The 14,256-nt window shown below is 39.0% G+C and overlaps 2 protein-coding genes, 5 non-coding genes and 3 pseudogenes across 9 annotated transcripts; 8 read left to right on the top strand and 2 right to left on the bottom strand.

Annotated features, from left to right (window-relative positions):
• Nucleotides 1–44: 44 nt before the first annotated feature.
• Nucleotides 45–2,453, top strand: LOC104738847 (beta-glucuronosyltransferase GlcAT14B). The gene is made up of 4 exons (XM_010459058.3): nt 45–1,365; nt 1,514–1,589; nt 1,669–1,784; nt 1,868–2,453. The coding sequence occupies exons 1-4, from the start codon at nt 714–716 to the stop codon at nt 2,374–2,376; spliced, it is 1,353 nt and encodes a 450-aa protein (XP_010457360.1). The 5' UTR covers nt 45–713; the 3' UTR covers nt 2,377–2,453.
• A 188-nt stretch (nt 2,454–2,641) lies between these two features.
• TRNAD-GUC (transfer RNA aspartic acid (anticodon GUC)) lies at nt 2,642–2,713 on the bottom strand. The gene has a single exon. It is a non-coding gene; the product is annotated as a tRNA-Asp (tRNA).
• A 65-nt stretch (nt 2,714–2,778) lies between these two features.
• Nucleotides 2,779–4,238, top strand: LOC104738846 (putative pentatricopeptide repeat-containing protein At1g03510 pseudogene; annotated as a pseudogene). The gene has a single exon (XR_015579798.1). The product of XR_015579798.1 is annotated as a putative pentatricopeptide repeat-containing protein At1g03510 pseudogene (transcript).
• A 349-nt stretch (nt 4,239–4,587) lies between these two features.
• Nucleotides 4,588–4,730, top strand: LOC147927732 (small nucleolar RNA snoR134). Its single transcript, XR_015581209.1, has one exon. It is a non-coding gene; the product is annotated as a small nucleolar RNA snoR134 (small nucleolar RNA).
• A 40-nt stretch (nt 4,731–4,770) lies between these two features.
• On the top strand, nt 4,771–4,869 carry LOC147927731 (small nucleolar RNA U36a; annotated as a pseudogene).
• Nucleotides 4,870–4,921: 52 nt separating this feature from the next.
• On the top strand, nt 4,922–5,016 carry LOC147927730 (small nucleolar RNA Z223). The gene has a single exon (XR_015581244.1). It is a non-coding gene; the product is annotated as a small nucleolar RNA Z223 (small nucleolar RNA).
• Nucleotides 5,017–5,061: 45 nt separating this feature from the next.
• On the top strand, nt 5,062–5,179 carry LOC147927729 (small nucleolar RNA Z278). The gene has a single exon (XR_015581189.1). It is a non-coding gene; the product is annotated as a small nucleolar RNA Z278 (small nucleolar RNA).
• A 75-nt stretch (nt 5,180–5,254) lies between these two features.
• LOC147927728 (small nucleolar RNA snoR97) lies at nt 5,255–5,368 on the top strand. Its single transcript, XR_015581227.1, has one exon. It is a non-coding gene; the product is annotated as a small nucleolar RNA snoR97 (small nucleolar RNA).
• A 26-nt stretch (nt 5,369–5,394) lies between these two features.
• Nucleotides 5,395–7,150, bottom strand: LOC104738845 (coumaroyl-CoA:anthocyanidin 3-O-glucoside-6''-O-coumaroyltransferase 1 pseudogene; annotated as a pseudogene). Its single transcript, XR_015579249.1, has one exon. The product of XR_015579249.1 is annotated as a coumaroyl-CoA:anthocyanidin 3-O-glucoside-6''-O-coumaroyltransferase 1 pseudogene (transcript).
• A 5,063-nt stretch (nt 7,151–12,213) lies between these two features.
• LOC104743133 (uncharacterized) lies at nt 12,214–14,148 on the top strand. Its single transcript, XM_087486367.1, has 2 exons — nt 12,214–12,690; nt 12,836–14,148. Exon 2 carries the CDS (start codon nt 12,861–12,863, stop codon nt 13,995–13,997), a length of 1,137 nt encoding a protein of 378 aa, XP_087342493.1. The 5' UTR covers nt 12,214–12,690; nt 12,836–12,860; the 3' UTR covers nt 13,998–14,148.
• The last annotated feature ends 108 nt before the right edge of the window (nt 14,149–14,256 follow it).

The following is a 14,256-nucleotide window of genomic DNA, read 5'->3' as shown; positions in this document are numbered from 1 at the left end:
CATTAAAATTATGTCTTATAGTACTGATCTTTTTTGATTTTGGCAACAATTAAAGGGGCAGCTTAACGCCACGAAAATGTCACACGTACCTAAAATTATTAACTGACATGTCTCTCTGTCTCTCTCTTCTTCCCCGCGTCTGACTTCACATTCTCTTTTAAAGAAAGCTTTGATTAATCAGTTGACAGTTTTATATCGATTCTTCTTCTGCGAAGAGAGAAGATTGGAATTTCATCTTTTATTTCTCTTTGCCCACTTGTTAATTGTTATCCTCTGTCTCTTTCAGCAAACGTGAATAGTGTCTCTAATTTTAAGGTAATTCAAGACTTAAACTTGAAGTATCGTCTTCTTCTCCTGTCTGCTTTTTTTTTCTTTTTTCTTTTTGGTGGAAATCAAAAATTGAGATTAGATCTGACTCAGCAGCTTTGGTGGACTCAGAAAGACAAAACCTTTTTCTCTTTCCATTGGCTGCATGCCAAGAAAGGCAATTACTTTCGGTTGCCGCAGCGGATGATTTTGCTGAACTCGCCCAATTCTGAAACTTTGTTGCAATTGCAAATCTCTCTTCTTGGTTTCGAATCGTATCAACAACCCTTGTACTATTTGATTTGAAATCAGATAAAAGATTCAAGGGATTTGGTACTCTACAGACAAATTCTCCAACGTCTAGGTATCTGAACTGGGTGGGATAGGATTAGAGTGGTTAGGAGGGAATGAGAAAATTGTATAGGAAGCTCAGAGACCCATTCGCTAGGGTGAAGAGACATGTTACTACTTCACATTCAGCAGGGTTTAGAGACAGAAACTGGATGTTCCCTTTTCTAGCAAGCTTGATCATGTCTATTACACTACTGTTGTTGTTTATTTCTGGGCAATTCGACGGCGGCTTCAATACGGAAGAAGCTCAATTACCACCATTAGATGTTGTTGAGGCAGAGTCTAATAATGACTACTTTGTAGAATCAGGTTTCGAAAAATCTCCGGCAACTCCTCATGTTGTACAACCAGAGCCTCCTACTCCTCCTAGGTTAGCTTATTTGATATCAGGAACCAAAGGCGATAGTCATAGGATGATGAGGACTTTACAAGCTGTCTACCATCCTAGAAACCAGTATGTTCTGCATTTGGATCTCGAGGCTCCACCTCGGGAACGGATGGACCTGTCCATGTCTGTTAAGAATGATCCTACTTTTCGTGAGTTGGACAATGTTCGCGTCATGGCTCAGTCTAATCTTGTTACTTATAAAGGCCCTACAATGATTGCTTCTACTCTTCAAGCCGTCGCCATTTTGCTGCGAGAGAGCTTACATTGGGATTGGTTTCTTAATCTTAGCGCCTCAGACTATCCTCTAGTAACACAAGATGGTTAGTATAATACTCTCTTTATAATGTTTTAGTAGTAGTCTCTGATCTGTTTCCTTGGCAGTTTTTGGTTCCTTGTGGTGGACTACTCATCCTTTTGAGCTTCATATTTACTTGTGACTTATATAAGTGTATGTGGCTTTTCTTGCAGATTTGCTACATGTCTTCTCAAACCTGTCTCGGAATGTCAATTTCATCGAGAATACGCAGCTCACCGGATGGAAACTGTAAGTAGAAACCATGCTTTTTTATTCGTGTCATACTGGAATCTCAAAGCATGTCTAGTTACTTGGACTTTCTTTGCAGGAATCAGAGGGCTAAATCAATCATTGTTGATCCTGGCCTATACCTATCAAAGAAATCTGACATTGCTTGGACTACTCAACGACGATCACTTCCAACTTCTTTCAAGCTATTCACCGGTTAGCTTCTTTAATCTCACAGTTTCATTTCCTTTGAGAAAGATTATGGAACGTCCTAAAGATGAGATATCTTAATTCTGCAGGCTCAGCTTGGATAATGTTGACACGGTCTTTCCTCGAGTACTGCATTTGGGGATGGGATAATTTCCCAAGAACAATACTAATGTACTACACAAATTTCGTATCTTCTCCTGAAGGATACTTCCACACAGTGATCTGCAACAGCAAAGAGTTTGTCAACACTGCTATTGGGCATGATCTACACTACATTGCGTGGGACAATCCTCCAAAGCAACACCCAAGATCTCTCTCCTTGAAGGATTTTGACAATATGGTCAAGAGCAAAGCTCCCTTTGCGCGTAAGTTCCACAAGAACGATCCTACGTTAGACAAGATCGATAGAGAGCTATTGGGACGGACACACCGGTTTGCACCAGGAGGATGGTGTGTTGGGAGTTCAGCTAATAACAATGATCCGTGCTCTGTACAAGGCGACGACTCTGTGTTGAATCCTGGACCTGGTTCTGAGAGGTTGCAGGAGCTTGTTCAGACACTTTCATCTGATGAATATAGGAGAAAACAGTGTTCTTGAAGTTATCTAGTGATCACGCTAAATATAACGTTGTACAGTATATTGTTTTGTTTGATTATAAATTTTGGTTACAGAAATTTCCTTGAAACACATGAATCAAGAAAGTGGGAAGTGTACCTCAGAGAGGTGGAACTAGGACAACAAGTCAACAAGAACAAGTGAGGTGGGCTTTTATGGGCCAAATATAGCCTGAAGTGGCATGATATGGGGGACCAAGAATAAGCCCAAACAGCTTCTACACAACAAACAATGAAAAACAAAAAATCGCCGTTGCCGGGGATCGAACCCGGGTCACCCGCGTGACAGGCGGGAATACTTACCACTATACTACAACGACCTTGTTGTCTATCGAAGTACAAAACGATTAATAACTACGTATGACTTGTTATCTCTACCACTTAGGCCTGCTTGCGTTGTTGTTGTTAGTCGCGTTTGTTGCCGCCAACACCGAAAGCTCAATTTCAATGTCTTCATCGTACGCGTCGAACTGCACTAAATTGATCTCTCTCACCAAACAATTGAGCTCTTACGCGAGCCAAGGACACCATGAACAAGCTCTCAATCTCTTTCGACAAATGCATTCTTCGTTCGCCTTACCTCTCGACGCACACGTCTTCTCACTCGCTCTCAAATCGTGCGCCGCAGCTTTCCGTCCTGTTCTAGGCGAATCAGTCCATGCCCACTCCTTCAAATCCAATTTCATTGCCAACCCTTTTGTGGGATGCGCGTTACTCGATATGTACGGTAAATGCTTATCTGTTTCTCACGCTCGTAAGCTGTTCGACGAAATTCCTCAGAGGAATGCTGTCGTTTGGAACGCTATGATTTCGCATTACACGCATTGTGGTAAGATTAGGGAAGCGGTGGAGTTGTATGAAGCTATGGATGTTTTGCCAAATGAGTCTTCTTTTAATGCCATCATAAAGGGTTTAGTGGGCACAGAAGATGGGTCTTATAAAGCAATTGAGTTCTATAGGAAGATGATTGAGTTTAGATTCAAGCCTAATTTGATCACGCTTCTTGCTCTAGTGTCTGCTTGCTCAGCCATTGGTGCTTTTCGTTTGGTGAAAGAGATTCATTCATATGCTTTTAGGAATCTGATTGAGCCGCACCCTCAATTGAAAAGCGGGTTAGTAGAGGCATATGGGAGGTGCGGATGCATTGCCTATGTACAATTGGTTTTTGAAGGTATGATTGATAGAGATGTGGTTGCTTGGAGTAGCTTGATATCAGCTTATGCACTTCATGGTGACGCGGAATCTGCTCGCGGAACATTTCAAGAAATGGAATTGGCTAAAGTACCACCTGATGACATAGCGTTTCTGAACGTGTTAAAGGCTTGCAGTCACGCTGGATTAGCTGATGAGGCTCTTGTTTACTTCAAGAGAATGCAGGATGATTACGGTTTGCGTGCAAGTAAGGACCATTACTCGTGTTTGGTGGATGTCTTAAGTAGAGTAGGGAGGTTTGAAGAGGCTTACAAAGTGATCCAATCTATGCCTGAGAAGGCAACGGCTAAGACATGGGGGGCTTTGCTCGGAGCTTGTAGGAACTATGGTGAGGTTGAGCTTGCGGAGATTGCTGCAATGGAATTGTGGAAGATAGAGCCAGAGAATCCGGCGAATTATGTGTTGTTGGGGAAGATATATATGAGTGTTGGAAGACAAGAAGAGGCAGAGAGACTTAGATTGAAGATGAAGGAGAGAGTAGTGAAGGTTTCACCTGGTAGTAGTTGGTGTTGAGATTGTTTACCTCAGGAAATTGTTGTAAGCTCATACACACACATTTTAAAATCAAGATTGTACAATTTAGATGATATTCTTCAATTCAAAGGAAATAATATGCAAAAGTATTATCCAAAAGAAGTCTGTAATTTGTGATCTTGTAACAAGTTAAGATAGCATAGAATATGATGGAATTTGACTTTTGTAATGCCGGCCAAATTTGAGCTAATCACACATTTCGGAAATCTAAACTTTTTTAAGTTTCAACCAATTGGGCCGGTTAAAATCTAACCGTAAAAGGGCAATTTTGACTTTTGGCATAGAGATAGACTGATAGAGGCTAGGGTTTTGACCAGCCGCGAGCTATATAACATCATCTTCTTCCTTGCTCTGTTTCTTACAGTTTATCGATCTTTAGATATGTCTACTTCTTCTTCGTCTTCAATAGCTTAGGGTTTTATATGTACAAATATATATAGATTATGGTTAGCAGGAGCCTCCCGGGCTAATCTGATTACAAGAGATGAGGAAGTAAGCCCCAAAGCTCCTGCTAGATTTGTTTTTGGCCGTTTGTGTTGCAGATTCGCCTTATTCCTTAGGCTCTTCTGTGTCAAAAAAGCGGCTATATCTCTTTAATGGTAGCCATGTTCTTGTTTAGTGTTTTGTTAATGGGCGATGATTATAAACTTACCCGCGCTTCTGAGATGCTTCTTTAGGTCGATGAAGCATATACGGTAAAATACATGGTTGAATTTCTTAATATGAGCCTTGGAGTTCTCTTGTTTTCTCGTCTCCAAAGTTTTGGTTTTTTTGAGTTTTGTTTTGGGCAGTGATGATTAATTGTAACAGCTTGATACGCCAGTTCTGCTTCAGATTATTCTTGATTGAAAAAGCTGTATTCATATCTGAGCCTTTATTAGTGTTTCTTTTACAAAGTGTTTGTTTTCGAAATCTTTGATTTGTCGATGATGATATAATCCAATCTTTACGAGGTGCAGTGGAGCTGAGACCCTGTTTTTCAGGGAGAACCCCTTGGCAGAAGCTGCAATTTCTATGATTTCTTTGGGTTTTACTGAGACTTCACTTCATTACTTTATCGTTTTTGTTTTTCTTTAATTTCTGAAATCTATTTGAGTTTAAACTATACACTTGCACTTGTTTCTTAGTGCCTGTAGTCTGAAAAAACTCATATATCTTCAAGTGTTCTCATCAGCTTCGTCTTATCTTAATAACCATGAGACTAGGAGTTAAACAAGTTCACTACATTATCATCTTCTTCCAAAATTAGCCCGTGTTTTTGTTTTGCTGTGTCCGAGTTTAATGCTGCCTTTATTCATGAGATTGGAAATAAATTACATTGTTAACGAACGGCTTTGGTGGATTATAGAAGTTGATTTATTTGGCCGTTACACATTCTTGTAAATGAGAAAGGTTGGCAATGATATATTATGATTTAAGGGAAATTAAGATTGGTACAAGTTGTTGGAGAAGAATGGGAATTGTGCTATGTTTCAAATTTCTTGATTCCCTCATGTAGAATCGTAGCAAAGGCATCCATCCATTGTTTACTTCTCCAGTGCTATTCCAATCTCAACTCCATTACTGCCGTCTCTGGACTCTGCCAATGCAATTGAACCTCCTGTTTCTATGTGTGCAATATCCATTTTGCAGGGCTTTCCTAACCCAAAATCCATATCATACATTCTCAGCTTTGGAGCTCCTGCTATTGATGTTGGAAAGCGTGACATTGCCCATTTGCGTACTCCTTGTCCCCAACTTGGGGCTGTTTTCAATAGATCACTTGATAACATATCACTGATTCTCGCTGTCAGTGCATTCGAAGCAGCCAAAACGTCTTTTTGTCCTAGCAAATCTCGTTTCTTGACTGATACGATACCAGGAGCTATGCAGTTGCCAAAGTATGTTTGTGGTATTGGTTCTGTTTCTGCATACTTGAGACGATTCCTGCAATCCACATTAATCATCAAGTGAAAGACCTCATCTTTGTCTCCCTCTCCACTTCCTTCAATAAGCGTCTTGATCAAGCTCACCCAAGTGAACGCTAGATACACCACGAAGGTAGAAACAGGAGACTGATAATCAGACTGCTCTGTAACCCAATGCTTGAGATTTTCTATCTGTTTACGGCTCATTGTAAAAGTAGCTCTGACCATGTTCTCAGACGTGGCATGTGAGCTGTAGTTTTGACTCCAAAACCTCTCCAAGTGTCCTTTAGCTACCTCGCCTGGGTCCTTGATCATGTTTCTGCAGCTGTGATCAGGCGGAGAGGGTAGAAGAAGCGTGGCAGCTGGATCTTGGCCCTTGGATTTGGTCAATGTCATCCAATACTTCATGAAATGACTGAAGGTGACTCCATCTGCTACAAAATGAGTAGCTGAGTTGCCTATACAGATTCCGGCTCCAGGGAAGATGGTGACTTGCATCACCCTCGTTGGCCGCATCAGAATTCCTTCTGGAGAGACATGAGGTGGAGGTAACTTTGGCATGACGCCATGCAACACTCTGATATCTTTAGCAGAATCGGCTTTCAAATCATTGAAATCAGCTGTTCCAGTGGACTCTGCAACAATGAGAAGAAGAGAGTCTTCACCATCCTTGTAGCGTAAGTAGGGAGGATCGGGACGAGGCGGGATGATTAGTTTGCCGGCGTATGGGAAGAAATGTTTGAGGGTAATGGAGAGTGATTGTTTGAGGTTAGGTAAAATGTCTTTGAGGAAACAATCAGTTGAGTTTTGGTAAGAGAAGAAGAAGAGAAACTCGGAGAGTGGTAGATTGAGCCATGGGGCATCGAAGAAGGTGAGAGGAAGAGTGGTGGATGGAACGGTGCCTTTTGGGGGAGAGATGTGAGTGGTCTCGATGACGTTAGGAGGTTGAAGATGAGCCATGGTGTTATGTGATTGAGCTTTGAGGAAATGAGTTGCTTTGTTTTTATAAAGGAACGTGTTGTGTTGTCTTGAACCAACTGGGCAAGTGAAGAAGTACATACCAACTTGAAGTGTTTAATTTGATTAGACGCTCTCTCTCTCTCATGTGCTTCAACCTCCACACCAGTCAACCACCATTATGTTTGATAAAAAAAAACATTTATTGGGCCTGTATGATGTTTCTTATTGGGCCTTTAATTGTTCAGTATTTTATATTATTATTACCTTGAAAACAAAATCATTTACACAATTAAAATTTATTTTCATAAAGTACAGTTTTTTATTTGTTTTTCCAGATATATAAAGTATAGTTGAATTGTAAGAATAAAAAGCTGTATTTAATGAAAAATTGAAAATATATATTATTGCATACAATATAGCGGGAAATTATGATATGAAAATTTTAATTGTGTATATGTATTTGTTTCAACTTTCAACAAGGTGAAAATGTAAAATACTGAAAAATTAAAGGCCCAATAAAAACATAATAAAGGCCCAATAAAAAATGTTTTTTAATCAAACATAATGCTACGTATAAATCATATCTCTCTTGCATTTAATTGCATTCATCTGTTTTATGCCGCAAAGGCTTGGCATAACTCGAGTTTTGATTAACGTTCCTGTATCTTGGGATGAGGGATTATAGAACAAGTCTTGTTTTGTTACATTTCCCTGGTGGCAACATATAGCATATATGATTGATGTTAATGGTAAATTACATGTTACGGCCCCACAGGGCATGTTTTTTAATTACAACCCATATAATTAATTATTTTAATCAAACTGAATTTGAGTATATGGTAGGGTAAGGAAACTAAAATCTAATTGATCAGTTATAAGATATAGTTGTCTTATTTTTACTTTGTGGCTAAAATCTGGATTTTTTAAGTTTGTCTTCCCGTGAGAGAAAATGTTGACTTATAGTAGTGAGTGCAAATTTCTTAATAAAACAAAAACATAATTACAGTGTGAAAATAAATCATTATTTTTAAAATAAAAGTGAGATAGTGGTAAAAAAGAAAACAAAAAATTACACATCAATATCTGTTTCAACTAATTTACATATAAGTGCATCATTCTCCTTTCTCAGCAAAATAATACGTTGCAGATTCACAACATTTTTTGTTTCTCATAAAACTAAATCCAGTTCCTAAATCCTAATATTTCTCTCACTGTCCTCCCGATCTCTTCCATTATCTATATATGAAATCATTTCTTCTTGCAATTGATCATCTAAGTCTGTACGTTTTATATTCTTTGCAATCAAACGAGTTGTCACTCTCCCTTCTATCAATTATGTGATTATTTGGTATTTATTGGGTCAGCATCATTTTGTATAAGTTGTCAATAATTGCAATCTTCTTTTTATCACTTTTCTTTTTTGGCTATTGATTTTGTGAAGATAGTTTACTTGAGAATCTGCGGGAAGCCGGGTATATGTATAGAAGACACAGACTTCGATTTAAAACTTTCGTGGAAAATATATTCCGATGAAGAACACTTCCACAGAGCAAATCGTGTAGCAAAAACTGTCTGGATCATGACCAACTCAAGGTAATAATCGTTGTTTAGTTTTAACATTTGTTTTTGTTAAGCACAAATTCGTGAAATACCCTTTAGATCTTGAAGCACGTTTTACCATGTACAAAAAAAGAAAGAACATACAAATATCTACATGTAGGCTAATGTTGATTTTTGTGAAAAAACCATGCATTAATGTTTGGTGTGACATAATTTTTTAGATATTCTATAAGACTCAAATTATAAGTTTGATTGATGTTGAGAAACTATTTTTTCAAGTTTTGATTAGTGTATTAATTTTCATAAACATGTAATCACACTAACGTTTTTATTATAAAAAAAAAAACACTATGAAATTATGTTTGGCCCGTACGTGGTACGGGATTAATACTAGTAAACTCATAATTCCCCAACGCTTGGGCATTGTTAGGATTGTCTATCATCATCATCGTATCATCTTCTTGATCACCCACGAGTTGACTCCATTCTTGAGCTTGATAAATCGGTTGCACCAGCAGTTGAAATCGCTCTTCTTGTTCGGTGACGTCTTCGCCTTCGTTATCTTTCATCAGGAATTCCTCTACGTCAAACATTTCTTGCCTCCACTTCATCATAACGTCGTCGTTGTTGTTGTTGTTGTGCATCGGAGGAGGAATCGGTAACACTTCTTCTAGTTGTTTTTGTTGCTGCTGAGTAAATTCACGTTCTTCTTGTCCCCCTAGCCTAATCATGATGCCGTTGTTGTTGTTGTTCATCGGAGGAGGAGTCGGTATCACATCATTGTTGCCGCTCTGCGTCTCTTCGTATAACTGTTGTTGTTGCAGTTGAATAACACGATCTTTCTCTCCCTCTCGCATCAGCATATCAAGCTCATTAGCAAGACCGGCTAAACCAGCCTCTTCTTGCACTTTTTCAGTAGCGTCACCATCTCCATCTAGCATTGTCGTCTCAAGTTCATCAGCAAAACCGGTTATATCAGCCTCTTCTTGCACTTGTTGATTCGACATCATTACGTTCTTGCTGTTTTCGTGGATCTGCCCCAGAGGAATCATCGGTATCTCTTCTTCTTGTTGTTGTTCAGTAATGTCACGATCTTCTTGTCCCTCTAGCATTATCGTCTCAAGTTCATCAGCAAAACTGGTTAAATCAGCTTCTTTTTGCACTTGTTGATTCGACATCATGACGTTGTTGTTGTTGTCGTGGATCTGCGGTATCTCTTCTCCTTGCTGTTGTTCAGTAGCGTCACGTTCTTCTTGTCCCTCTAGCATTATCGTCTCAAGCTCCTCAGCAAACCCGGTAAAATCAGCCTCTTTATGCACTAATTGGTTCGGTAGGATGTTGTTGGTGTTCTCCGCCGCCACCTGAGGCTGAGGCTGAAGTTGATATTGCGAATGAGGCCGAGGCTGAGTCTGAGTTTGAGGAACATAGTTAATGCGTTTGTCCACTTTCGTCTTTGTCTTGTCTCGGATCAGACACAAGACCAAATCTTGGAAGCCCTCGTCAACTCCGTGAAGAGAATACTCGGTCATGCGCCAATCGGTCTTCTTCTTTTCTCCATTCACTATGGTGTGGTACGTAAGAAGCTTCTTGTAACCAATGATTTTATTTCCGTCCTTGATATTTCTTTTCGTGACGCCGCTTCTCCAAACGCCAGCTTTGCTTCCTCCTCTTCCTGGTACACTCCGGCTTGGTCTCTTGTCACGAAATTTCGGAACAAAGTAGTACCATTCCTTCTTCTTGAAAAGACGATTGCTTACGTGAGGAAGAAGCCACGGCTCGGCCTGGTAGACGTCCATAGTTGTTATGTCGACACTGCTCTGCTTCCTCTTCATCATGTTGGGAAGATGAAACCTCACCAGCCCTAGATCATTGGGAACAAAACGTGTTCCAACCAGATGATGATACGGTTTCTCCATATCGTGGATTCGAATAAGACCTAAGGTATATAAATTCCTAGATTAGTTTTTCTTTCTCTCTCTCTCTCTCAAATCTTTTGTTGTAACGAGTTTTGAAGTAGGAGGATGCTGCTATAGATATATATACATATATAGACCACATTATGGGCCTTATACGGAAATTCTTTTTGTCGGTGATTAGCAGAATTAATCAAACATTGTAATGAGATTATCTGATTATTTGAGAATTGAGATATGTACATAGATAAAGTTAGAATCTAGAAGATATCAGGATCAGTTAAAGTCGATAAAAAGGAAAGAAAGATATGAGATACATCATGCATGCATGAAGAGTATAGGGCTTAGAACAAATAATATACATGCGCGTACGAGGCCCAAAGGGTTACTAGGAACTCGGAATAGATTCTAGACGTATAGTACTAGGAACTATTTTATGCATTTATTAATATCATTCTAATTTGTTATATATAACTAAAACCTTTTCTGATTGACACAAGGATTAAGTTAGTGAAACGAAATCTTGGCTTCTTAAAAGTTTCTTAGACTATTTTCGAAAAAAGTAATTATTAATTTAGTTATATACGCAACGCAAGCTCTGTTTTTTGTTTTTGTTTTTGTCCCTGTCTAGTGAACTATATATATATATATATAGCGAAAACAGCAGGTCCCGATTGTCTAGATGGGAGGTTGATGAACAGTTGGGCTATAAAGAAACATATATACATTTTATAAAAACTAGGAAACCGAATGAACATTGTTATATTCATATACATATATAAATAGGAGGCAAATCCATGAGTAAATGCCAACCAAAACTATTATTAGAAACAGAACTAATAAGAAAGGAAGAAATAAAAAAGTAATTTTCGAGATGTTTATGATATCAAGACAACCAAGATGGTTAATCCGTCGTCTGACAGATAGGGTCAGATTACTATATGATCGTTACGTTGCAAAAACACCAAAGAATAAAGAACCCGTAAGAGGGTGGTAGAGAACGCCATTGATGAGCCTTTCGAATGCTTGCTTCATAGTTTTATGGGTTTTTGATAATGTGGAGATGGGTGACAAGTGGAAACTACAAATCAGGTAAAGCTGTACAGTGACCATGCTCCGGGCGTAGGCGTATCTTTATTTTTCTCCATCTTTATAATTAGATTTTAAATTCAAGGATCAAAAGTGGACCTAATCCGAATACAACAGTTTATATACATCAGCCCATAGAATTATCTATATGTGACAGACTATTCAGATCCATTTGATTACTGGATCGACAGATACATCCCATACAAACTTATATATTTCGATTTAAGAGGAAAAAAAACACAAATAATTCAAACACAGTTTTTATATACTGTAAGTTCTATCACATGGTTTTTCGTCAAGATCTGAAATTCTATCTTATATTATTGACAATTTTGTAACTGTACCATTTTTTTAATAATCAACTTGCCTGTTATAATTTGGTGTTATTATTTAATGGGGGGGGGGGGGGGGGGGGAAGAGGAAAATAAACCAAACTTTGCGCCGCACATTTTTCGTTTGGGAACACCAACCATGTGACGCATTTACGTTCATTATTGTTAATCAAGTTATAAAACAAATCTTCGGAAGTTTCCCTGTACGTAGCCTTCATATTATTTTGTTTGCAAACAAACAAAAACTTTAAGCGTCGATAATATATAATAAACCTTTGCTTGATTAACACTATCTCTTTATATACTGGAGGACCCTTATTAATCATCTTCTTTAATTTATCTGCAAACTCTATACATCATGAGTGAGATGATGGTGAAGCTTCCCGGACACCATCATCTTCTACTAACTAGAGCAATATTTTCCGAAACTTGTTTTGAGTGCGGTGACGATATAGTCGCGTTAAATGGTTACTATTGCAAGATTTGTAAGGAGGGGTGGCACACAAAATGCATGCCAACAGCACCAGAGATCAACCACCCATGTCACCCAAACCATGCGCTCAAGCTTCTCATAGACGGGGCACCTGCTTACACCGACGGTAAATGTCATTTCTGTCGAGAAAATCTGAAAAAGTTGTATATCATTGTTTTACGTGCAATTTCACCGTGGATCTGAGATGTGGGATGTCACCAAAGCAAGTAACGATTGATGAATCCAAGTGCCACAGCCATCCACTCACCCTCATGGCGAGACAAGTTTCTTTCTTATGCAATGTTTGTGGTACGCATGGTGAGCGCAACCCTTATGTATGTACTGCCTGCTCTTTCATGGTCCATGAAGATTGCATGGATAGACCCCATGTCATAAACATAAATCGTCATGATCATCGCATTTCCCACACTTATTCTCTTTGTTTTGGGAATATGATATGTAGAGTTTGTCGTCTGGATGTGGATTGGATGTATGGAGCCTATTCTTGCTCAAAGTGTCCTGAGTTTGTGGTGCATTCTAATTGCGCAACAAGCCAAGAAGTATGGGATGGTAAGGAACTCCAAGGAGTACCAGAAGAGGAGGAAGATGAGCCAATGTTCAAAGTGATTGAAGAGAATGTGATTAATCATCAGATGCATCCCTCTCATAATCTAAGACTCACTGCAGATGGTGTTGTTCGTGACGATGGTGTAAGATGTCAACTATGTGACGGTTCCGTTTATTCTGCCAAGTTATACAGCTGCATGGAATGTGACTATGTTCTTCATGAAACATGCGCTTATCTTCCTTTAAAAAAACGACATGGTTTGAGTAGGTCTCGCATTTCACTTAAAAAGGGGCCTGATGATATTGGTCATTACTTTAATTGTCGAGCCTGTAAACAACTGTCAACAGGCTACAGGTATGTATCTGGAGATGGAAGCATATTGGAACTAGATCTGAGATGCGCCGCAGTTGATTGGTCGTGTGACCATGAGAGCCATCCCCATACCTTATTTCTCACCAACTTAGCCAAGGACACTTGTGGAGCCTGTGGCAACAGCAAAGACTATGTGTTGCGTTGCGTTGAATGTAAGTATAACTTGTGTTACAAGTGTGCTACTTATCCAAAGAAGATAATGCACAGGTGCGATGACCATCCACTGGTGTTGAGCTTTGGGGATAAGGAGCAGCATGGGGAATACTGGTGTACGGTATGCGAAACAAAATTTGATCCAAAAGAATGGTTTTATGAATGTGAGAAGTGTGGGATCGTTTGTCATATTCAGTGCGTTTTTGGAGACTTTGCAAATCTCAAACCTGTTGGACTCTTTAGCTGGAACAAAAGTGGAGTGATTCGCAACAAGAGTGTCACACGACCACATTGCCACTATTGTGGGATTCGTTGCCGTGTTCCTTTTATTTATAGAGTTTCCGAGGATTACTTTTGTTCTTTTGATTGCTTAGAACCTAAGTCAGAGTACATGGAAGCTATGAAGGCCGAAGCCGCTCGTAAGAGGCTATTTGAACTTGAGCTGCAGGAAAAAACAGAAAAAGTGTTCACTCTAAAACGGGAGTATCTTAGATCTCGTAATCCTGTTCGTAGAATTGATCGACCGTTTTGAGTCGTTGTCGTAGAACAACTTTCTTTATTTAGATAGTAAAAGGATAATACAATGTGTTTATCAACTATTACCTAATACTAATAGTAAATGAGTTTGATGTTTCTGTATAATTAGTTGTTTTATTCACATTTTTTGAATGAATTCATCTAAATACAAGAGGCCAAAATAAACGAACATTTTATCTTGTTACAAATAGTAACCAATATTTTGTTTTGGAGGACGCTCGCCGCTTTGGGCCTAATTTGGGTTATATTATTTG

This window comes from Camelina sativa, chromosome 14 (genome assembly GCF_030686135.1).
Source record: "Camelina sativa cultivar CO46 ecotype springtype chromosome 14, ASM3068613v1".
In the NCBI taxonomy this organism is placed as follows: Eukaryota; Viridiplantae; Streptophyta; class Magnoliopsida; order Brassicales; family Brassicaceae; genus Camelina; species Camelina sativa.
The sequence above is the reverse complement of the archived record's forward strand: the minus strand, read 5'-3'. Positions and strand labels throughout refer to the sequence as shown.

What these genes read in the sequence shown, in the direction of transcription:
- LOC104738847 (XM_010459058.3), top strand. Translation starts at nt 714, where the DNA reads ATGAGAAAATTGTATAGGAAGCTCAGAGACCCATTCGCTAGGGTGAAG. An exon ending in CAGCTCACCGGATGGAAACT is followed by an intron (nt 1,590 to 1,668) that starts GTAAGTAGAAAC and finishes CTTTCTTTGCAG; the next exon opens with GAATCAGAGGGCTAAATCAA. An exon ending in TTCTTTCAAGCTATTCACCG is followed by an intron (nt 1,785 to 1,867) that starts GTTAGCTTCTTT and finishes TTAATTCTGCAG; the next exon opens with GCTCAGCTTGGATAATGTTG.
- LOC104743133 (XM_087486367.1), top strand. Translation starts at nt 12,861, where the DNA reads ATGTATGGAGCCTATTCTTGCTCAAAGTGTCCTGAGTTTGTGGTGCAT.